Source organism: Amblyomma maculatum, chromosome 4, assembly GCF_055883805.1.
Source record: "Amblyomma maculatum isolate TAMU_Amacu chromosome 4, ASM5588380v1, whole genome shotgun sequence".
NCBI classification, from domain to species: domain Eukaryota; kingdom Metazoa; phylum Arthropoda; class Arachnida; order Ixodida; family Ixodidae; genus Amblyomma; species Amblyomma maculatum.
The window spans coordinates 100,747,917-100,771,975 of record NC_139347.1 but is presented as its reverse complement, the minus strand read 5'-3'; the positions used below and the strand labels follow the sequence as shown (position 1 = coordinate 100,771,975).

The 24,059-nt window shown below is 43.7% G+C and overlaps 1 protein-coding gene across 1 annotated transcript; it reads left to right on the top strand.

Annotated features, from left to right (window-relative positions):
- Window positions 1-13,872: 13,872 nt before the first annotated feature.
- LOC146191844 (uncharacterized) lies at window positions 13,873-22,194 on the top strand. The gene is made up of 3 exons (XM_084600384.1): window positions 13,873-14,046; window positions 16,966-17,255; window positions 21,930-22,194. Exons 1-3 carry the CDS (start codon window positions 13,903-13,905, stop codon window positions 22,192-22,194), a joined length of 699 nt encoding a protein of 232 aa, XP_084456510.1. The 5' UTR covers window positions 13,873-13,902.
- Window positions 22,195-24,059: the final 1,865 nt, after the last annotated feature.

The window sequence follows — 24,059 nt, the reverse complement described above, 5'->3', positions numbered from 1 at the left end:
GATACTTTGGTAAACTGTACAGACTAGATTCACATCACTTGTAAGTTTTTAACAGAAAAGCACTCGGTGCAGATCAGCATGCTTCTGTAATAGCGGTCGCTAAACGTTTTTAAATTATACGAAACTCAGCAAATATGTTTATTGATGGCAGAGGGACCTACTATAAGAAAATGAATACCACAATATTTGATTTATTTATTTATTTGTTTATTTTACGATGGGCAACTGAGTAAAATTGAAGTCTGCGGACCATATAAGATGGTGGAGGAAACGAAATTTAAGAGGTCATCGCAAATGATGATGCAAATAGGACGGCGCTTATTCTGCCCGAATCTTTTGTTGCGTACATTTTTCTACGTTTTTTTACTATCAACTGTGATGCAAAATCTCACTTAGAAACCGGCACTTTGGATGCTTGAGAATCTTCAAAACGTATGTTCAATGTTGTGAGAGCTGTTGGCGTTTGTTTTACAGACGTTACCTTTCCAAAAAAGACCAGCCGCGGTGGTGCAGTGAATAGGGCGCTTGAGTTCTGTGCCAAAGTATGCGGGATGGAATCCCGGCCGTGGTGGCCGCTTTTCGGTGGAGGCGTAAAGCAAGGCACTTATGTGCTGTGCGATGTCAGTGCACGTTAAAGAACCCCCGGTGGTCGAAATTTCCAGAGTCCTGAGGCTTTAGGACGTTAAACGCTACAAACCAAACCTTTCCAAAAATATTTCAAGGTCTACGACACCGAGCGATCTCTTTTTATACATGCAAGCCTCGAAGTGTAGCGATATGCGATCGAACTGCGATAACAGGGCACTCGTGCTGATCACATCGGGCGGTGATAATGTACGTGCGGGATACAAAAACGCGCCTCATGAAATAAACCCTTGTCTTTTTCTGTTTGTAGACTTGACATGAATGTCGTGACCCGACACAAAGATGCCGGAATTTAATGTCCTGCATAAAACTTAACATTACTACAGTATAAGGTACTTCTTTCGGTCCTTGTTCTGTTTTAGTTTTTTGGTTCTATGTGAAACAGTCTCATGTCATCCCTTGTGCACACGACAGGCTTGCTGGAAGTCCGCTATCGTTAGATGTATTACAGCGTCAAAGATCCCAGAACATATGGCTTGCATATGTTTGGTGCAGCCATAGATTGCCACCCTTCGGGGTTCTCTCAGCTAACAGGCGTCAGACAGCACATTTTGTTTGTTTCTGTGCTGGCTTTCTCCTCGCTTTTATCGGCTCTACCTCCGCTGACCAACATTCAAGGCTACTGTATGACGTTTTCTATACGAAGGAGGGCAAATATCTACAATAGCAGTTTTCAATGTCAAAACATTTTTTTTTTAATGCGAAAACATTGCTATGTTCACAGATTTCTGTCCGCAAACCGCGTCCGCAGGCCGTGTCAGAAAAATCATGTCCGCAGCAGATGTGAGCAATTGAGAAGTGGTAGAGGTTAATGAGTGGTGGCAGTCAATAGAGGGTGACGTAAAGTGGTTGCCGGAAAAATAATTAGGCCTATAAGTTAATTAGGTAATTATTTAAAGGGAAAAAGTAAAGGCGAAAATTGTCTCATTAGCCAATGGCTTGGCGCTACATTTGAAGGTATCAAATACTAAAGTAGTTAATTAAATCAGTCAATTAAGGTGACGCCAAGAATGTAACGTCACGCAACCGGAAGTAGAGCCGAAAAAGGGAATAGGAAGGGATTGGCGCGCAATTTGAAAGTACCGAAGACTAAAAAGGGGTAAACAAGAAGTGAATTACTGTGACGTCAAGGATGTGACATAACGCAACTGGAAGTAGAGCCGAAAAAGGGCTAAAAGCACCAAAGAATAAAACGGCAAGAAGTGAATTAATGTGACGTAGAGGATGTGACGTCACGAAACCGGAAGTAGAGTCGAAAAAGAACGTAGGAAGGGATTGGTGCGCTATTTAAGTACCAAAACTAAAATGGGTAAACAAGCAGTGAATAAAGCAACTGGGAGCAACCAGAAGCAACGAACAGCAGCATCCGTGCTTTCGCATTACTCCAATGCAGATTTTGCAGTGCTCTTTGATTTTTTTTTGACATTGGGAAGGCTTGACAAGTGTTCTGTGACATCCTGGCTATAGAGAAGCCAAGCGGGTGGGCTCTCCTGGCTCATGCTCAGTAAACGCAGGCACAAGCAGATTGCAAAAGGGGGGCTGCTAAGAGATCATTTCAGAGAAACCCTGGAAGAAAATAGCAAGCGAATCCAGACTAAATAATTGTTACAAAAAATAAAAAACTACAAAACACCAAATATTCTTTTTTTTTTTTTTTTTTTTTTTTTCTGCGGAGAAACGTGCACGGTTACTTAGCTGAGAAAGTAAAGAACGAAAGGCCCCGAACCATGTTCGTTTACTTCGTGCCCTTCGGGTCTTTTGGGTGTTTGATCTGGTTTCAGCTCTGGTCGGTTGGTCTGGGCCACTTGTCTTCAGATCCGGGCTGGGGGCGGGGAAGCGGTAGTTGCGACTGGTTGGGTTTTGGCAGGAAGAGCTGGGGCGGAGCTGCGCGGCGATATCCGCGGGCTCTCAGCCGATGGTCCCGGCAGGCGGATGGCGTCGACGCCCCAAGGTGAGGATGGGGATGACGTACACTGCACCTCCTTCCAAAATGTTACGTGGCGACAAGTGAGAAGATGGCACAACATGGCGGCAAGGTGAAAGATGATTTAATGTCAGACCTAGGGCGAGGGCTCATCTCGCGCCGCTGCCGTTCTTCTTCTTTGCAACAATACATTTAGCCTAGGCAATTTTGTGGCCTGTAAAGCTTCGATTTAAGTAAAGATGGCACATCTGCTATCGCGTCACACTGCCCTACCAGTCTCACCTGTCTAAATATTCCCTTAAATATTGTTGTAAGGCGACATAAAGCAGCGTAAGTTGCTCTCCTTGAAGTTGCCCAACCAGGCTTCTGCATTGATGTACCATTATAACCGCGAAGTTTACTTGGTGGTCAATTCAACGCGCTCTTGGAAATCATATGTACGTACCTACAGCCTTTGTATTTGCCTTGAGGGAACATCCATTTGTGTCCTAAATAAAGAAAAGCAGAAATAATTTTGGAACATCGCACATTAAGCGCTTAGGACATCTCGCACCTTGTTGCAGGCCCGTACCCATGAGGAGGGGGGGGGGGGGGGGGGAGAGGGGACCAGGGTCCTGCTTTTTTCTTTCTCCTGGCAGCACACTTTCGTGGCATGCAACGCTTATGACCCCCCCCCCCCCCCCTCCCCTCTTATTATACACACCCAATTTTTCGACGTGGAACTGGAACATACTTCTGGCTACGTACCTGCTTGGTTGGCCAGCATTTACCAAATAAGGACACGATGGTTAAATACTTCAGTAAACGACGGAGGAAATAAGCTTTCTGAACAATATCTGTGGAGAATTATATTATGGAATGCTGCTTTCATTTCTGGCAAAGTTTGGCTGCTTTTGCAGGTAGGTCAGCACTGGTGATGTGTTAGGATGTGGGCAAGTTGAGCTACGTCACTGTGAGCACTGGGTGAATGAATGTGCCCGCTTATTGCACTGATTGGTTATTTTCCAGATGAAGCCCATGCTGGAGATATCGGTAGTGGACGGTGAAGTTGTATTTGATGGCATGGTGTGGTACATCATCCAGACTCTGCAGCAATTCCTTCGATTCAAGTAAGCTCTGACCATTTACTAATATATGCGAGTGCGTAGGCCCATAAGGACTTGACTGGGCTGTTTCTTTACGTCCGCAGCTAACATTTGGTTTTAATCCATGATATTGAGGGTCGGTGAATGCACACCGCACTCGGCTGTTAATGCTGCTCTACGTATCCGTACGCCACACAAAATTAGGGCTCAACAGAAACTGATTTTTGCGCAGAGTGCTTAAGTATCACTGCCACTATATTTCTTAATTACAGTGCTTTTTGTGTAATACAGAAAGTGCTTAAAATATTAATATTTACTGCGTCCAGTGTTAAGGAAAGGGTCGAACCAGACAAGGCAGAAATTGGCAAATCATGTATTTGCATTATTCCCTGGTATAAACAAATTCCTGAATATTTTCCGCAGGGGTCACATCGCGCTTATTAAACACAAAATGATGAGCTGAAAGGGAGTACGCAAACTGAGCAACATTCATAAATACACAATGACATGGTGCACAGAATAGGACGAGAAACCGTTCTAAAATTAAGACATTGTTCATTGTAAAGCATGCACGTGGACTTGGCTCCATGGCTAAAACATGATTTCCGTGACTCGATCCTCCTGGCAAACACTATGTTCGGCGATAATTGGATCAATTTAGCTTGCACGCAAATAAAAATGTGATGAGGCCAGTTAGGACACCTTAATCGGAATGCGGTGGCATTCGAGTTCTCAACTGGATTTCTTTCGCGTGTCTGAGTCAGTTTCGTTGCTGCACTTGTGGCCACACCACTGCCCTTCTGTGGTTGAGGTAGGACGACATTTTCGAGTGAAAGAAGACACTTTTAAACGTAGTTACTTTGGGTGGAGTTCTGTAATTGGTGCTTCGTGGCTACGTGAACTCTGTGACGTCATCACTGTCTCGACCACTAACCGTAGTTTGTGTCTGATAATGGCGGGAATTTTAGTGTAAAGGAAGCTCTAATGCTACTGCATTGAGCTGCCTGCGAAAAATGACGTTTCTATGAACACTTTTCGGTTCACTCAGCCTCAATTTCTGTTTTTTGTAAAGTTAAACAAAAAGACAGTATATATAACATTAAGCTACAGTTGCACAATGTATGCCATGCCAAGCTAGATAAAAACAATAAACAGATGACAAATTTTTAAGCCTGGATCTGTAAGTAATAAATGGCATGTGTAGCCCTAATGTCACATATAGCCGCACTTTTCCTATGTAATAAAGGGTCTTCTCTCTGTGCGAACTGTAAAGGTTGTAAAGCCAGAGTTTACCGAAGAAAGATAAAAGTTTACTTAGGTGGTTTCGCCTATATGAGTCTATCATAGAAAGTGTTTTACGTGATCAAAGTAGGTTTATCGTTTTATTCTATATAAAGACATATCTTGGGAACGTGGGTGCAGCGGCTGCGCCTCCCCCCCCCCCCCCCCCCCCAAAAAAAAAAAAAAAAGGAACTCCGTCCTTCGATGTAATAAAACGACTTGCACTCGATGTATTCGGCAGCGTGCAGCTCCAGACGACGGACGAGCCAATCTGGTCGAGCCGACGGCCAACAGGAGAGTGGGGAGGGCCCCTGGGCATGCTGGAGCGGAACGTAAGTGGCATGCAACATTGGAAAGTGTAAAAATGTTAAATACAGAAACATGGCAGATTAACATTGCTATTTTATTTCATACAGCCAAATTGTTCATGTGGGAAGCACATGGGGCGGAATTCTTGACACAAAATTACTATCAATTATAATAAAGTGCTAGAAAGGAGAAAAGCATAAAAAATGCAGGTATACGCATGTATAAAAAAAATTAACGATCAGAAAAGCGCGCAAGATATACATAAAGAAAATGCGCATATGACAAGTTAAGAAAAATCAGGAAAGTTTGGAAAGACTTATACAATCGCAAGAACGGGAAAAAATGTTTTAACTGTGAACTTTCTGAAGTGCGTGGACGGCGTCCTAACACAATTGTACGCCCGGCTGGAAAAATCAGCTATGTATAAAAATAATAAAATTTTGTACTAATGACCTTAAACAAAGTGAAATTGCCGAAAGTTGATGTGGGGCCTGAAATAGTTCGCTTTTCACTACAGTGCTCTTGTGACGTATATGCTCCGCCCAGCCATTAGGAGTCATAGGTGCTTGTAAGCAACTGTGAACACTGGTCATGCAGTGCATCGACATCTTATCGTGCATCGGCACTGCAGACACTGGTGATGCAGTGCGTCGGCACTGGAGACGACGCTGCAGGCGGTTCCAGTTCATGATTTCAACAGAGCATTTAAACATGGCGGTCGTTATCAGTGGGAGAAGCATCGCAGTACCTGTGCCAGTCACTCATTTCGAAAAAAAGGGGAAGGGAGCTCTGACTTCGGAAATAAAATGATGTCCGATATTATTAACAGGAACACAAAACTGCAATATAATGGATGACTATGTCATCGTCCCTCTTAGCTATTGGTGGGATGATAGATGATATACTGTTGGCTTGTCATGTCTGGTATGTTGGCGCACGCAGGAGTCTGACATCTCGGTGCATCCAGTGATACCGACGGCAGATCGGATAACGGTGGGCACACCTTTACCGGCCTACGCCTACGTGAACCCGCGCTACTACGCCGGAACACCCAACCCATACATGACCAGCGTGTTCGGCTACCTCATGAGCTTTGACCCAGAGGCAAGTGTTCATAATGACTGAGCATTGTTGCATGCATCTCGGGCCCTCCACTGAGTTTGTTAATACTAGATAACATGACTGCTTAGAGCAGCAGCTAAATATTTTTTGGGTGCAGGGTTTCAAGCATGAATACGCAAGGATGAATTCACGTCAAGAAGCACTGATCCTATTACGTAAACGGGCCGTCTGCGTATGGGACACTCCTCAGAGCATGGTCAAGGATTAATAAATTAAATTATAATTGACTATGGTAGGCTCCAGTGCACTGTGCTTCGGTATGAAGCCACATTTTCGACGAAGGGAATACATTCTGAACAGGCCCCAAAATAAATCTTGGACTGAGAGAAAACAGGAGGTGCGTATGGCGCACTAAGAACTGCTTGTTCCTTCCTTCTACACTGAAATAATGCTGCAGAAATTTATTCCCTGTACATTAATTAACTATTCCTTGTTAGTGCACTTAGGTATATGTGCATTGTGTCTTCTATAGGCCAACGTTTATTTTGGAGCCTTGTGCAGAGTGTTTAACCAACTCGCCAAGCAACGCCTGGCACTCGAGTGAAGGCCGGTAAAAAGGAATCATTACAAAATGGACAAAGAAACAATTAGCTGGCAATAATAAATGAGAATGAAACATTGCTCCTACAGTGAAAATGATTCAAAAACGACAAACGTAATTCACGAATTTCAGAGGGAAGGGAAGATATTGATTTACTTTAGTTTTCGGGGAAACTACATTGCCATAACAGCGGCGTATATATGCGTTATGATTCGAAGTACAGGCGATTTTTATTTTCACACAGAGATAATTGCACCGTTATTTAGGAAGAAATATTGTTGATGCCTTGCACCTTGTTTTAAAAAAAATTCAATTTCTTTTTCGACCTGCAGGTGTGGATGGGCCTACTGCTGTGCTGGCCCTTGGTGAGCATCCTGATCTCAATTATTGAATTGGTCCGGTCCGGATATCGCTTCAGGGATACTCTCATCGACAACCTCTTCGACGTTCTTGGCATCATGTTGTTCGAAGGCGAGCATATCTTTGTGTTCTCGACAGCTTTGAAAACTATGATTATACTGGTATTTTAATCCGCTTTCATTTATTTACAATTTTATTGGAGAAAAAGTCCATGTATTACAACTTGGCCGGCGTCCGAACAAAAGGTTTCGACGGCGTTTGGAGAAAACAGTAAAATAGCGAAGGGAACCGATAATCAGCAAACGAGTTTTTTTAAAATTGTCATTCCCGTGCCTCGCGGAGATAATCGGAGCATGTCTGGCGCGGATTCTGGACCTGTACGCCGCAAGAAATGCACGACGTAACTGGAAGTGACTATAAATGGCTCGGCTAAAACCGAGAAGAAGAAAAAAAGGTACACTCCAGGCATGACACGGGGGCGCGTCTACCTTCTTTTCTACCTTATATTGTCAATCCGTGGCGGTGGAGCGAGTGACAAAGAATAAATTGCTTAACTGACCCGGATTGGTTTAGTGACGCATTCCGGCCGGAACCCAGTACTGAAATATTCCGTTCGCGTGTTTCTCACTAGCGCCGGTGTATGAGAGGGTAAATATGGAGGCTGCTTTCAGTCGCCAATATGCCTGGCGCCGCCTAAGCGACACGGAAAATTTGTGAGGGGAGACGAAAGGCGATTCCATACCTATATACCAGTGCTATCGGCTTCCCTTAATTTTGGTGAACACGCTTTTAGCTCCCCTTTAAAAGTGTTTATAGGCCAAATTTTAAAACGCTCTTTAGCTTAGTGAAGATTCTTTAGGAGCAGTTCGTCTTCTTCGGTCACTGTTTCAATACTTCTTACTAATGGGCGCTTAGTGACGCCTCCCTTGGAGCGCATGTTTATTCAGTCAGGCGCAACACTGCGTTCATGCTTCCTTACCTCACTCCTTGACCGGAAAGCTTGTTTCACTGCACACCTATCTTTTTTGTGGTTGCGCAATCGGGCATCTTCGGCGACGTGGACGACGCCCAGTTCATAGAGGCAGTGTGGGCGGAGCGAATATTGGCTGCTGTCTTGCTAAGCCGCCGCAAAGTAGGCAACTGCACGACTACACGGGTAAAATGCAAAAATATGGTTTGGTTTGGTTTGTGGGGTTTAACGTCCCAAAGTGACTCAGGCCTATCGAGGCGCCGTAGTGGAAGACTCCAGTAATTTCGACCACTTGGGGTTATTTAATGTGCAATGATATCGCACAACACACGGGCGCCTTGCTTTTCGCCTGCAGCAAAAAGCTGCCGCCGAGGCCGGGATTCAATCCCGCATCCTTGAGAACACTAGTCGAGCGCCGTAACCACTGCGCCCCCCCTGAGGGGCCGAATGCAAAAAGAACCCACGTGCTTGTTGTTTTTGTTCTAATTTAAATAATAACATTACAAATGGCTTTAGTGACTAAAGTAGTGAAAGGCAAAAGCTTGAGTGCTGCTTCCTGCTATGCAACTGGTTCTAATTACACATTATTTTTAGTCAGTAATAATTAACTAGTCATTAGGTAGGTAACTATTAATCACTTAATTAACAATTATTAGTTAATTAATGAATGACTTATCAGTTGTCAATTAGTAAATAATTGTTTTGTCATTAATTCGTAATTGCTAGTTGATTGACATATGGCCATATAAGGTACACATTCGCGCAAACTGTGGTGGTGCTCTGTGATTAGTGGAGACCTCTATGACGTCATCCCGCCTCGGCCAATCAGAGCCACCGCAAAAGCGAGACATGTTTTGTCCACGACAGCATGAGCCATTAAAGACTTTCGCCTTCATATTCGAATAAAGGTCCACATTGTCGACATACGAGACGCGTACTAGCGGATCCTCGTCGCTCTGAGTGTCCCCTTACACAAGGAGAGTATATTATCGACCGGCGTTTATACCACACCTTGGAATGGCTGTGTGCCGCCACTTAAAATCCCAATTGGTGTCTGAATTGTGGTCCACCCGTTAGAGATACAAAGTTTTGAGTGTTTCCAATAAATTGGCACTATATGGCCCACAAATTTGTTTTTGGAACTGAATTCTAACAACGGATGAGGGATTCGTACAGACGATCTTTGGTGTTTGAAACCATGATGCGATGCAACATTCGGGGGCTATGGTGGGTTAACAAGCGGTCGCAGAGAGGTGCGGGTTGTACCAAACGAAAAGTTGTTTCATGATGTACAGGTTGTTATAGGAATTGGGGATTAAATTTAATAAAACTTGAGTTAACGCTCTTAATCTGGCGCCTGCGCCGGTCGAACTCTGTTTTCCTCAATGAAAGTTTGCGTTTTAGTTAAGGAGAAAAGAGCTCGGCCGCAACAGGCGTACGATTAAGAGCGTGAACTCGAGTTCAACAATTTAACCTTACGTCCTCAATTCTCGCACTAGCGTGTACATCACGAAGCAATGATTCGTTTGGTACCACCCGCACCTCTCTGCAACCACTGGTTCACCCGCAAACTTTAAGTTGATAAAGGCTAGGCATCATCATGGAGGTAGTGATGAGGACTTCATTACAGTACTTAAAGCCAAATATATCGGAAAACTAAGAATAGATAAAGAGAAAAATACAAAGGACACCCAAATCAGCGACTAGATGTCCCCATAACACTACCTGAAGTGGTGCTAGAAATCCGTAGACTAAAGACGAAATCGGTCCCAGTGCGAATGGGATAACGAACAAGATGCTAAAGAACTTGTATAACGATTCGATATTAGAGCTAACTAATTTCATGCAGAGATGCTGGGAAAAAAGGGGAAATCTCAGAGAAATGGAAACTTGTTGAGATAGTGCTAATGCCAAATCCCGGAAACGCTCCGACGGTCAATACCTTGAGACGAATATCACTCACATCATGTGTAGGCAAACTGTTCGAACATGCGATTTAGACAATACTGATCAAATATATGGAGGAGAATAAGCTATGGCCCCGGGAGGATTCAGGCTACACCTTAGTATGCATGATATTGAGCTCAGGGTACAACATGCCACTGTAAAATCAATATCCAAAATGGTAAAGTTATCTTAGAATTGGACCCGAAGAAGGCATTTGACAGTGTAAAAGGCGAGGCTATTCTCCAGGGTCTCACGAGACTAAATGTAAGGGAAAGAATGTATATAAATATGTAAGAAACTTTCTAACGGACAGAAAAGCGAAAATCAGACATCAGGGGATAGAATCTCAGATATTCGAACTTGGCAGCAGGGGCACACCACAAGGAGCGGTTCTATCGCCCGCACTTTCCAGCATAGCCACGCATGGACTCCCGGAAAAGCTAAGGCAAATAGAAGACACAAAATTCGGCCTCTGTGCAGATGGCATAACCTTTTGGACAAACAAAGGAAGCGATGCTAAAATCGAGCAGAAACTGCAAGAGGCGGCAAATAACACTGTACAATATGCAAAAGAGACCGCCTTGAAATGTTCTCTAGAAAAATCGGAGTTGTTTATATAAAATCCGAGACACCTGAGGCAAAAAGAACAAGTGGACGTAAATATAGAAGTGGAGGGACAAGCGGTCCCGAAAGTCGAGCAAATGAGGGTGCTAGGAATGGTCCTCCAAACAAACGGATACAAAGTCGAAATAACAGAGAAATTGGAAGGACAGGTCATACAAGCAGCAAACCTTATAAGGAGAATAGCTAGCATAACTGGAGGCCTTAAGGAAAGTAACTTATTAAGGCCCATACAAGCTTGCGTAATAAGCTGGGCCGGCTATGCCATGCCATACTTAGACCTGAAGAAGGCAGAAAAAGAAGATCAATAGCATGGTTAGAAAAATGCATTAAGAGGGCACTACACCTCCCGGCAAGTACCTCCACGGAGAGACTATAATGATGCTGGGAATAGACAACACATTAGACAAAATAATTGAAGCTACACTGGCTACACAACAAAGAAGGCTAGAGAAAACTGAAGTTAGAAGGAGCATGCTCAGAAAAATATGTATTCAACTGACGGAATACTGGTACAAGGAAAAGGAATTGAAAGGGGAGGACCGCAAACGGATCTATATCCCCCCAATGCCAAAGAACACACACCCAGAACATAATAAGAAAAGACAAAAGAAAAGCGCAGAAACGCAGAAACAGAGATTAGAGGCAGAAATCCAGAGAGAATTGCATATGTAGACGTTGCATACTGCGGCAAAGAAAAAATAAATGCAGTCGTAGTCAATGGGAAGCGAAAATTGTAACAGCATGCTCCATAAAACCACGATCAATACAGACAGCGGAAAAGGCTGCAATAGCATTGACTCTTGCTCAGACCGAGGCAATATACATAGTCAGTGACAGCAAAAGTGCAATCAGGAGCTACACCTCAGGAGTGATAGCGACGACCATAGGTAGAATCCTCGATAAAAAGCCAATACAAAGAGACGTCACCCTTTGGACGCCAGCCCACGCAGGCGTGTCCGGAAACGAGACGGAGCGCAACCTAGCCCGAGATCTCACACACCGGGCTAGAAGAGTGCCACCGGAGCAAGACAGACAATATGATCTGACAAACTAAATCAAAATAACAACGCACAATAGGCTAAGCAGGAGGGTTCTACCACCACCAGACCCAACGCTAGGAAAAGAAGAAGCAATAGCGCAGAGAAGGCTACAGACAAATGCATATCCGAACCCAGTTCAGGCCAATCATGTATGGCCGGAATTAAGATCAGACCGATGTTGATCATGTAGGGAAAAGGGATAACTAGATGACATAAAATGGGAATGTGCGAAGTCACCAGACAGGGCTAAAATATAACAAAAGACACCTGGGAGACCCTTCTGCGAAGCGTATACCTAAGAGCCCAACCAACGAGAAATAGTTCGACTGACCGAAGATGCCGCCGGGGTCCAAGAACATTTTAGGAAACGTAGCGCAAAGAAGACAAGGACAAAATAAGGGATACACACACGAGCGCTTCTTTGCGCTACGTTTCCTAAAATGCAAACGCACCAACTCGCCCAATTCAGCATTCTTGTGCAGTCCAAGAACAACCGGCTTGCAACTAAGGCGACTGTCCTACCTTCGTGATCTAACCCCCTAAGCGCGGGATAGTCACTCTGTTACACAAATAAAAGTTCTCCCTCTCTCTCTCTCTCGTTTCCTTATTGATTTGAGAGTACTTTGTAGTGCTGTTTGGCTGATATTAGGATTCTATGTATGTCGTCATAGCGCTGCCAAATATTTACTCGGGTAAGAAATTTGCTGAAGTCAGAAGCGTAACGACGCCACAAGGTCACGTGATCTTGTAGCTAAGTAATTTGCATTTGGGTTAGGCTTCATGGCGAAGCTGCATGACCTCTCTCAACCAGTCATGAAATTTCGTGACAAACGCGTTTTTTTTTTTCCTCGGAATGTGGGCTAACGAAATGTAGCGCTAGCGCGTTAATAGTGGTTGCAGGCTGTACGTCAAAGATTACCGTAATTAATAATTTAAGTGGTGTATCTGAATTGGTTAACAGGCGCTAAGCTAACAAGATCTCTCGGCTTTGAAAACTTTCTGCGCGCAGCATGCACATGTTCTTATCGCAGCATAAGCACACTTTGTTTTCTGACAACATGGTAGATTATATGCGGTTCGGTTCTATAGTACTTAGCGCAACTACTTGCAGAAAATTCCAACTGCAATTACACAGAAATGTGTCCTACTAAAAAAATCAAGTATAATATATATATATATATATATATATATATATATATATATATATATATATATATATATATATATATATATATATATATATATATATATATATATATATATATATATATATATATATATATATATATATATATATATATATATATATATATATATTTACTGGATTATGTATACTGTTCTTTGTACAAGAAACTGGGTGAAGCTGTCATATTGCTTCTGAATACAGGAAACTCTAATTAATTTGGCCTTCAAGGGACCACAAAAATTGTCGAAACTAACGTCTTATCATAAGTGCAGAACTTGAAGGGCCTCACTACTCAGTTTTCTTATTCCGCCATTTCCCATCGTTAACAATTCAAGGCCTACTGTGTGAATTCGCACCGTTAAACTTGAATGACGTAATCACCACTTCAATGCAGGCCGTCATATTGTGAAAACATCAGTCACGTGACCAGCGGTAGCCGCTTTCGTCGAAACCATTATTTGCAGGAACATTGTCACAAGCCCTTGGATAGGCGACGCTAGCGCTCGTGTCATATTTTGTGAGAGCCCCTTCATTTCTCTATGCGTCCGCATCAGGTATTAAGAAAAACGTGTCCTTCTATCTTTCAATAATAGCAGATGGAATGTATATCAGGTAATTTAGAGGAGGAATCATCTGTGTAAGGCGTAATTTGTTACGGTTGCGAACGGTTCTTTATGCTTACGTGCGCAAGTCACCGCCCCTGAATGCTTCCAGGGAGCCTTCATTACAGATTGCAATCTAAAGGAAGTGACTGCAGTTTTTCTCATGTTTTCTGCACGGCCATCGACATGCAGGCACGATTCGACCCGTGCGTGATGTGGTGGGCCGCGTGGTGTTCGCCGTCTGGTGGCTGGCGATCCTGGTGCTGATGAACTCCTTCCAAGGAACCATGAAGGCAAGCATGAGCGTCAGGACACCTACAGAGCGTCTGGAGACCTTCCGAGACGTGGCGGAGAGGGCACACCTCAAGCCCATCCTCGTTCGAGGGACTACATTCGAGCATCAATTCGAAGTACGCACTCTTGAGCGCTACATGCCGTGAAATTGGCTGCTCACAAACAACTTTCTGTCTCATTCCTTTTCGACTTGAAAAGTAATTTTCTTCTTTTACTCTTGCTTCGGGAATCGCGAAATTCACTTACGGCTATTGCAAACATCGCCACATTTTATAAATCTCTCCATCTTTCACTCCTTCTTTGATTCTTTTTTTTTTTTTCATGTTATGATCTACACTCGGCATAATAAGTGGTTTGCATTACTGTGAAAGCTGCAGCAATTCGCACCAAACAAAACAGCGCGTGTTGCATAAATGTGTTCTTCGCGCCCGTCATCCCACCACTGGTGTCTCCATCACTAAGAAGGAAATGAAGGAAGTGCCGATGGTCATGTACCTAAAAATGCAATATTCATTTTTCATTTCACATGGCCGTACTTCAAGACGAAGGCAGCACCAGAAGAAACCAATGATCATCCAGCCGCAGAAATCGCGAGATTCGCTACTCATCCCACGCACCTTGTCGCAAGCTGCTCGGAAAAGGCAGCCTGAGGCCAAGCGGGAAGCAGATGAAGGTCCTGGCAAAAAAAAAACAAAAACCGAAAACAAAAACGAGGCGTCGTTTAACAGGAACAACGTATTAATCTTGCATAGTGTAAAAGCGGCCAGTCAAGGAGACCCAAAAAACGAGACATGTTAGGAATTCCGGAAGGAAAAAGGGAAGTGGTACAAAGAGGTAATATCTACATACATAGATATACGAGCGTGAAGTTTGTTGGCGTTTGCTTCTATGTGTCTATCAATGCGGCTCAGAACCATATCCCAAAGTGCAGTTGCGATCTTGGAACCAATGCATATTCCACAAAATCTGAAAATACAGGTTATTGCGCCACATCATAAAGGTTGAATGCAGTCAAAAGGATAACAATTCAGGAAAACGCTCTACCGACGTGCCACAGATGAATCTAAAACTGATTTCGTCATTATCCTCAGCGGTGCAGCGTTGCACAGATTCATTGATTGCAAGTATTGATAGGCACATATAAGCAAACCTCAATGAAGTTCACGCTCTATATTTAGGTATAGTAGATGATATTCTGGTGTTGACAAAAATCGATAGCTTTATTAGGCACGTTGCTGATATTTTAAGTGGGTTTAAGTAAATTGGCGCCGGACTGTTGTTTACTTTTAAGTACCAAGAAAGCAAAAGCTCCTGTTTTTAGCCCTCAACTTGCAATTTTGCCCGACCCCGTCTGCTGGCGTTTCGCTCCCAGAAGCTCAAAACCTCTAATTAATTACTCTTCTGCTCAATCAAAAACTGTTATACGCGGGGTGGCAGGTCGGCTCTCGTCAAGTCATGCATTCACAATGTTCAGAATGCTTTTAAGGAACAGTTTGATCGGCTGAAAGCGTCGAGCTTCTCCGAAGCTGCGCTCTCAAGTCCTTGCGGGAGGCTCGTTAGTTTGATTAGATCCCACACGGCCTGCAACAAGCGTGAACGAGAAGGTTGCCGCAATCCCGTACGCACATAAAACTTCTCACTGGCTCCAAAAGTAGGGTTGTTGTTGTGGCTGTAGGGAGAAGGAAAATAAAATGCACGGGCCTGCTACTGGCTCTGTAGCTGAGCCACCTCCACTGCCTCGTGTAGACAGAAGAGAGAAAGAAGAAAGAAAAGGAAGAGGGAGAGAAAGACTCGCGCCTAACAACAGCCGTCGTCCACCACTGGAACGGTGGCGGCTTGCAATGACGGCTTACAGCAGATAAAAATTCTGTGGCAGGCTAGCCCCGCCGCAAGCGGCGGTGACCTACCTGCCTCAGCCCCATCAGGGGGGTACCCTCATTACGATGTGGATGTCGTCAAGCTATCCCGCTTGTGCGCGGCTGTTGAAAAACGGGAAGATGCAGCACGTTAACATGTATGTTGATTGCTGTAAAAATGTTGTATACCAAATTCCGACGACATGTGACCATGCTTACATTGTACATAATGGTCTTTGTCTTAATATATATATACGCCTCATGGAACACAAGAATTCTTTAAGACCGCTCTAACCGGGACGACCATTGCCGGAATTGCAAAAGACAAGGAAGGCGTAAACGATGTGCGCCAAAATTTGAGAATGCCACTTTTCTTTTTACGCACCCAAGCAAGTTCACGCGCGAGCTTAAGGAAGCCAATTACACCCCAAAAGCAATTAACATCTTGTGTCAGCACCCCCTCAGTCCTATAACACGCCCTGAAATTGCATTCCTTGATGACAAATGAGTTTGGCGCGTGCTTGTTTTGTGTCGGTGTTCTCTGCTTTGCTACACGTTTTATCATGAGCGTGTTTTCACGCCCTGATTAGGATTCTTGATTCGGCATTGCGTTTTGTTTTCTTTTTATCTTCCCCCTCTTTTGTGTTCTTAATGCCGTTTTTCCGAATAACCATTCAGTTGTGCATGATCGCTTGTATCATGTTGTCTTCTCTGCTGCGTTCGTCTTTTCGCACTCGTTTACTATGAATACTTACTAACTAGCCCAACTTCTCAGGTTAACGTAATTAGAAGAATATGGGAGAGGTCTTCGCCCTGCAGCTGGCATAGTCGGGTGGATGATGATAATGATAAATTAATTCACCAATTACACACTTTTAGCTTTCTTAATTAGCAAAATAATCCTTTGGCTTTACAATCTGAAACTTTTTACATCTTTCTTCACTTCCTTAATTCATCAAATAATCAATTAGAATGATTTAATTAACTCGCCATCGCCTGTGAGAGAAATAAATAGTCAATCATCAGATGCACAAGTTACCATGACACGATGCTTTTTTTTTTTTTTTTTTTGTTTACGCAGCCACCCATTATTTGCGGTACGCGGTGCCGACTATTACGCGGAGGCCTTTCGACCAGAAGAGCTGCATAAGCTGTTGCTTAATAATGGGCTTTACGCAGGTGTCACCAGAACCGGAGCTGCAAGCTATTTTGGCCGCGGCGCGCCGCCATCGCTCGATCCTGCCGTTTTCGGTGGTCTTCACGCGTGAAACATTTGACGAAATAATCGCCACGCGCGCTGTACTGTTCATGGAGGACAGCGTCATGCAGACCTACATCGCTGCCCTATACCCGGAAAAGCCGGGACATGGCATCATCTACCCGTCTCGGCAGCACACCATATCGGCCCAGTTCTGCATGTTCATGCGCAAGAGTCTCGACCCAAAGATCATGAAACTTCTCCACATGCGGTCAGTTACAGCCAGTTTATTCACAGTGCTACTTTCGTATACGCCTTATGCTTAATGCCCCACTTGTAATTTCACAATCTGTGAAGCATGGCGGAGCGAAAGGTCGCCCACGGAAACATGCACATTGGAAAGCTGCTTATTCAGCTGTTATGCTGTGTGAATGTATTGCGGTGTACTGTTGTCAATTTTTCCTGCAGTCACGCAGCCCACATGACACGTTTACTAAAAGATCTCATATTTTAGCAAGATTACACCCCGTGTCTCCTGTTCGTTGGTAGCGATGGTAAAGTTACAACTGGAGACTGTGATAAGAGTCGAATAGTCAAAGTATCCTGGTAATCCTAGCCTGAGCGCCTCTTAGTTACAGGCCGTCCCAAAAAATGAGCACCTTTTGGTATCAATAGTACCCTAGTCCATTTATAACGAATACATTTAGGATAAACGTTAAAATTAGGAGGATGCTTAAGCTGCGCTTTAAGATTAGACGTAACAGCCCCTTTAACATCATGTTTTAAATCGGCAAATGTTTTCTTTAAGGGAGTGGTGCAAAGTAGAACAAAGTGTTTAACGTCTTTAGTAACTTTTCTTTTTGGGAACGGAAGACGCAGTATCTTTATAAGTTCTCTATGGGCACCTATACGCTTTAAAAATGTGGAAGAAACTTAAGCTTCGCCTTTAAGAGTTAATCGCAATAGCGTTATCGGGCTCCGTTCGCATCGCCTTCTCATGCTGTTCAGCCTCAGAAGGACATACTTGTCATGACACATCATTGCTTTGTTTATATTTAGTGCAGGGTGAATTTTCACTCCTGCCTTGATTTTAACCGGCAATCAGATAACCACAGCTTATTTATTGCTTTCCGCTTAAAGTCCATAGTCCCCTTTTTTCCGCTGTCCTTAAACCCCTATGCTTTGAAGACAATGGATGGATATATAAGGCTTTGAATCGGGCTGCGAGTCGCGCCATCTGTTGCGGCAGCGCCGTACGAGCGAAGGGAATTTTCCAGTGAGCACCGTATCGCAGGTAAGCAAAGCGGAAATGTTCTTTGCTACTTGCTTAACTATTCCGTAATTAGTTTCTTTCTAATGACGTTCCTAAACATTAGCTGACAGTCATAAGGCAATACATACATTAGGTCCACCTTTATTCGGAGAGAAGCATGCGGTTTTGTGGCTGAGTGGTTGCGTGCTCGCCTCGCACTGTGGTCTTCGTGTTACAGCGACAACGCTGACACCGGCTTTTCTGGGACACGGGACTCTTAACGCTATCGCGGTAATAAACGGCATACAACTGGAGGTACATAAGACATCGGTTTGAATCTTTATCGGAAACGAGCATTCTGCGAGATGGGAAGGGAAATTGTATGGAACCACCACGAATGCCGCACAAAGGGAGGTTGCGCCACATATGAAATATACTATATGAAAATTCTTGCGTATATAAAGGGCGTATATTTTTTGACACGCTTATCTCAGTTCTGGGGTATGGTGATGACGACGGCGATTCGGTCGAATGATCGTGTTTGGGCTATGGCACTGTGTCTCAGATGAAAAAACAAATAAACAAAAAAAAAAAAAACTGCCCAGGCCGGACCACTCGGTTATAAGGAGCGAGGAGGCCTCGTAAACTCGCTCTTGAAGTCGCTAGCATAGAGGTTAAAGATCGTCTCATAGCTCTGGTGATACCCACGGGCAATTTGCAGTTAAAACAAAAGCAATAAAAAATAGCTTGAAATTAATAAAATAAAATAATAAAATTAGGGAAGCGAACGCTTCATGTAAATGTATGCGCTAATTGCCAAGCTTGTATTAAACACATTGTGCGTTGCTCTAAACGTAAAGCCCTTTCTTCATCGGTCTCTTCGGCACGCCGTCTTTTCAAGGCTTCATTCTGACACGTCTTGTTCGTGTTCCGACGCTCCACTGTAGCAGGGTGCTCATCCTCCCCCATGTCGCGCAGTGTTGTAACCTAGGCAAGAGCTCGGGGGCTCCTGTTTATACATGTATCGCCCATCTAGCGCCGTCTACATCCACGTCACACTGACGTCACCTCACTTAACATGGCGACTATCAGGCCACGTGACCTTGACCTTGACAGTGGTCACGGGCCACTTAGAGGCCTACGTGACTATTCCCCAAAGTCACATGGAGACCACCAAGCTTAGCACAGAAGTTCGACCTCTAAACCTCCCACAAAATGAAAACCGTGCATATACCCGACGGCTCCAATTACCTGGCGTAGTGAAGCTTTCGCTTCAAAAATTCGTAATAAATCCTTATGCAGTTAATCACCGGTAAAGCAAGTACCGACGGTCAAGAAAGACAATAGAGGCGTGCGCGTATGCTGGGCAGGAAAACGTCTAGAGTAGCACAAGAAATGGGAAGAACGAAATGGGAACGGCATTGAAGACGAAATCACTGCTTATGTCCGGCGATAAACTAATCTCAGCAATCTGAGAAGTCCACCCCGCCGGGGTGGTGCAGTGGTAAGATGCCCGACTACTGTGCCGAAGTACCCGGTTTCGATCCCGACCTCGGCGGCTGCGTTTCGAAGAGGAAACCGTGTGCTGTGCCATGTCAGCGCACGTTAATAATGCTCAGGGGGTCGAAATTTCTCCGTAGCCCTTCACTACGACTCCTCTTTTTCTCCTTCCACTTTCACTCCCACCGTCATCCCTTCCCTTACCGCGCGGTTCAGGTGTCCACAGCAACAAGTGAGACAGATACTGCGCCTTTCCTTTCCTCTGAATAAATTATTATTATTATTATTTACATCATTATCTGAGAAGTGTAAATATTTGTCACGATTTACGCCCTGGCCCTGATTTACGCCCGGTCCAGTGGCAAATGCATCAACAGCATAATCGTATTTCTGCCTATTCCTGCGGATTTAATAGGGTTAGTCCATCTTACTACGAACTTTGGATACAAAAATACAATTCATCTTACCGTCAGGCGCGTTGTTAATGGGTTCGACTTAAATATCTCCAATTAAATTAGTAAATCTGGCCAAACGTAAATGCAATAAAGTGCTGAACCAAGTTTTTCACAAAGAGTGAGACGTTTATGAAACGGCTGGCGTTCTCCTCACCCCTCTGAGAGATGCAGTATAGAGTATAGAGTATTTATATTTATATTTTTTTTTAAGGCAAATCCTTTATTGACTCATACTCGCGGCTGTGACCCTGTCCGTCCAGCCACGAGAAGTGTCACACTTCCTCGCAAGATTCCACGGGATACCGCGAGATTGTCACGCCATAACCTGGTGACGTCATCGAACAGTGTACCGTGATAATTATAGTTAAAAATAAATAAATAAACATCCTGTTTGCACTGGGAATCGAACCTCCATCCTTTGGATCCCTAGTCGAGCGCTTTGAAAAACTGCGCGACGGGCGGGATATTTTTAAATCTCGGAATCGTGAAACGCACATTATAGTTCTCCATGTCTACCGTGAAGATGATAGTAGTGATGATAATGACACCGCAATTAGTAATAATGACAATCACGACATTAGCAATGATAATGACTGTGTATTTTGGTGATAATGATAATGACAGCAAACGTGATGTACCGTGTGCACCAGCAACACTTAGGCTTTCGCATTTCTGCCGTGTATATAGATTCCACAGTGCTTTGGAATCTTGTTTTTTACTTTCATAATACAAACATGTACATAGGAAGCTGAAATGGTAAGTAATGCAACATCAGTGTGAATACACAATGAAATGATAATGCTTAGAGAAAATATTAGCAATGCACAATATTATTTTTAAAATTTCGTTCTTTCTACTACAGTTTGATTTGTTTTCAGGTTCATCGGACGAAAAATTCATCAGGCAAGAAAGGAATTTTATTGCTGGCCATAAAATAAAAATTTCTTTAGACAAACATTATCCAAATAGGTAAAAAGAATTTGCTTTCCAGGGCATATGTCATTATTGTATTTCTTTATTAATCTTGCGACTAGGTTCTTGCTTTTTCAGCACCGGCTCGACAAATACAATCCGCGGCTCCTCCCGCATATACGGAGCCTCATGATATCATTTAAACTGAAAACTCACTTGACCTCACAGCCAAAAATTGAGACGCAAAGCACTTTAATAGCGAGAGATAGCATTTAATAAAAATTGAAAATTCGTGTTCTGCTTGGTACTTTGTCTGAAAAGAGGATCTTTCGCTCAAATTCTTCCGTTCTTCCGAGTAACTTTTTCTTGAGCGACAATGACTAAAAGGGAAGTCACACAACTTCGCTTAGTTAATCCGACCTTAAGAAATTGCCTCAAGATAGTCGGAAAGTCTGGAAGGTTCGTACCTTTTTTTAATTAAACAATGAGATGCAGTCCGGAAAAGTAGTTATCTGGTAAAAATTGGGATGGTATCGTTTGTTAAAAGGATTAACTGCGATGGAGAAAATGGAAAAACAAAATTCATTTCGTTTCTGCGCAAATATGAAATGTTCAGTATACACTGCAAGTGCATGCATTACCAACGACACGATATTTTGGTATTTACTATCAACACAAGCGCTCTTACGAAACAAATTTCCCAATTCTATGAAGATGATCTTGATATTTCTTTATCATTCATTCAAATCCTTAAAAGCGTGCCACTTAGGCTGGAAGTAGTACTACACCCCCGATGGAGCATGTGTACATGCCTATTCGTTCGCAGATGCCGCTGGATGCACGAGGCTGGACTCACAGAGCGCAAGCGGTTGCAGGTGATCCCTCAGTCGTGGTTCTTCACGAGGCCTTCCTCGTCTCAAGTCCACTCACTCTCCTCCGAAGATACTGCGGCGCTCTTCTACATGGTGCTCATTGGACAAGCGATGGCACTGGTCATTTTTCTCGCAGAACTGGCGCTGCATCAGTTCATGTCAAAGATACATTACGTTTTCGGCCACCGAAAGACCGCGCTTCGTCACGTGACCGATTAATGATACTTTCGTTTTCTGACCACGGAGAAAGGCCAACGACTTCCGTATCGTCTTGTCAGGAAAGTTGCTGGAATAAGTTAATGCACCGTTCACGTATTCACAATGCACTCTCATTACTGTAGCAGAACGGAGGTTTGGGCTAGTTGGTGATCATCCATGTTTAAGCAACAGCGCAAAAGGACAGAGACAAGTGGAAGGAGGTACACAACGACGACGCTGAACTTACAACTGTCTTTATTAGGAAAAAACACAGATCGATATATACTCTACTCAATCAGCGCACATGCGCAATGTCAAAAACATGCGTCAAACCCAGACGTACTTATCAGGATAAAATCAATTTCAAAACGACATGCGTGTGCAATGAGCCTTTAACCTTTGTGAAGTAGGCCCATTTCTCTGGCTGATAAAGACACGGATGGTGTGCTGACAAACCCGTCTGTTTTTCTGATGATATGGAAAGCCTCAGCCAGCTCTCGTGTGCGCCGGTCATTATGCGCAAACAACGCTTCTGTATCTACAAAAAATGGAACACATTTACATGAAAAGCAATGTTTGGCTAGGTTTGTGGCTTGTTTGTCTAATGCATTGCAATGCTCCATGAGCCTAACGTTGATACATCGACCAGTTTGGCCGATGTACGTTCGGCCACATGAGAGCGGTATTTGGTACACAACACCCTTTTGACACGGAACGTACTTACTCAAATGATTAATATTACACTTATGTCTATTGCGTCCTTCACTCTTCCTTTGAACGGCAGCCCCCAATTTTTCTAGTTTGTTAGGGGCTGAGAATAACACATCCACTCCGTGCTTAGCTCCCACTTTCTTTAACCTGTGTGATAAGGCATGCACATATGGCATTACTGCCACCTTCTTGCGTTCTCTAGGAACCTTTTGCAGCTCCGAACCTGAGGATGGGACACGAGTTCTTGAAGTGTTCACAAGAAATGGGTCGGGACTGAAATTCACGCACGAAATTCCTCAGGGAGGTGTTCTTCAGTTTCTTGATTTAAAATTGACGTTTCAGCCGGACCATATCTGTTGGCAGTATTCTCCCAGAAGTGAGAAGCCCTTGCTGAATTATAAATCCTTTCACTCTAAGCTTGTGAAAACCGCTATAGTTAATAGTTGTTTAAGGATGGCAGTTCAAAAGTCTTGCCCTCATCAAATGAGCACTAGTATCGCCACTCAGATTAAGAGGTGTAAAGATGCGGGGTACCCTGACGCCGTTCTAGTATCTTGTGCAGACAAAGTTATCCGAAAGTTAAAATATTCAGAACGCGGTTCGGAGCTGCAAAAGGTTCCTAGAGAACGCAAGAAGGTGGCAGTAATGCCATATGTGCATGCCTTATCACACAGGTTAAAGAAAGTGGGAGCTAAGCACGGAGTGGATGTGTTATTCTCAGCCCCTAACAAACTAGAAAAATTGGGGGCTGCCGTTCAAAGGAAGAGTGAAGGACGCAATAGACATAAGTGTAATATTAATCATTTGAGTAAGTACGTTCCGTGTCAAAAGGGTGTTGTGTACCAAATACCGCTCTCATGTAACCGAACGTACATCGGCCAAACTGGTCGATGTATCAACGTTAGGCTCATGGAGCATTGCAATGCATTAGACAAACAAGCCACAAACCTAGCCAAACATTGCTTTTCATGTAAATGTGTTCCATTTTTTGTAGATACAGAAGCGTTGTTTGCGCATAATGACCGGCGCACACGAGAGCTGGCTGAGGCTTTCCATATCATCAGAAAAACAGACGGGTGTGTCAGCACACCATCCGTGTCTTTGTCAGCCAGAGAAATGAGCCTACTTCACAAAGGTTAAAAGGCTCATTGCACACGCATGTCGTTTTGAAATTG

Excerpts from the sequence above, each read along its gene's own strand:
- LOC146191844 (XM_084600384.1), top strand. The coding sequence starts at position 13,903 with ATGAACTCCTTCCAAGGAACCATGAAGGCAAGCATGAGCGTCAGGACA. Across the intron at positions 14,047-16,965 it reads CATTCGAGCATCAATTCGAA|GTGTCACCAGAACCGGAGCT; the intron begins GTACGCACTCTT and ends GGCTTTACGCAG. Across the intron at positions 17,256-21,929 it reads ATGAAACTTCTCCACATGCG|ATGCCGCTGGATGCACGAGG; the intron begins GTCAGTTACAGC and ends ATTCGTTCGCAG.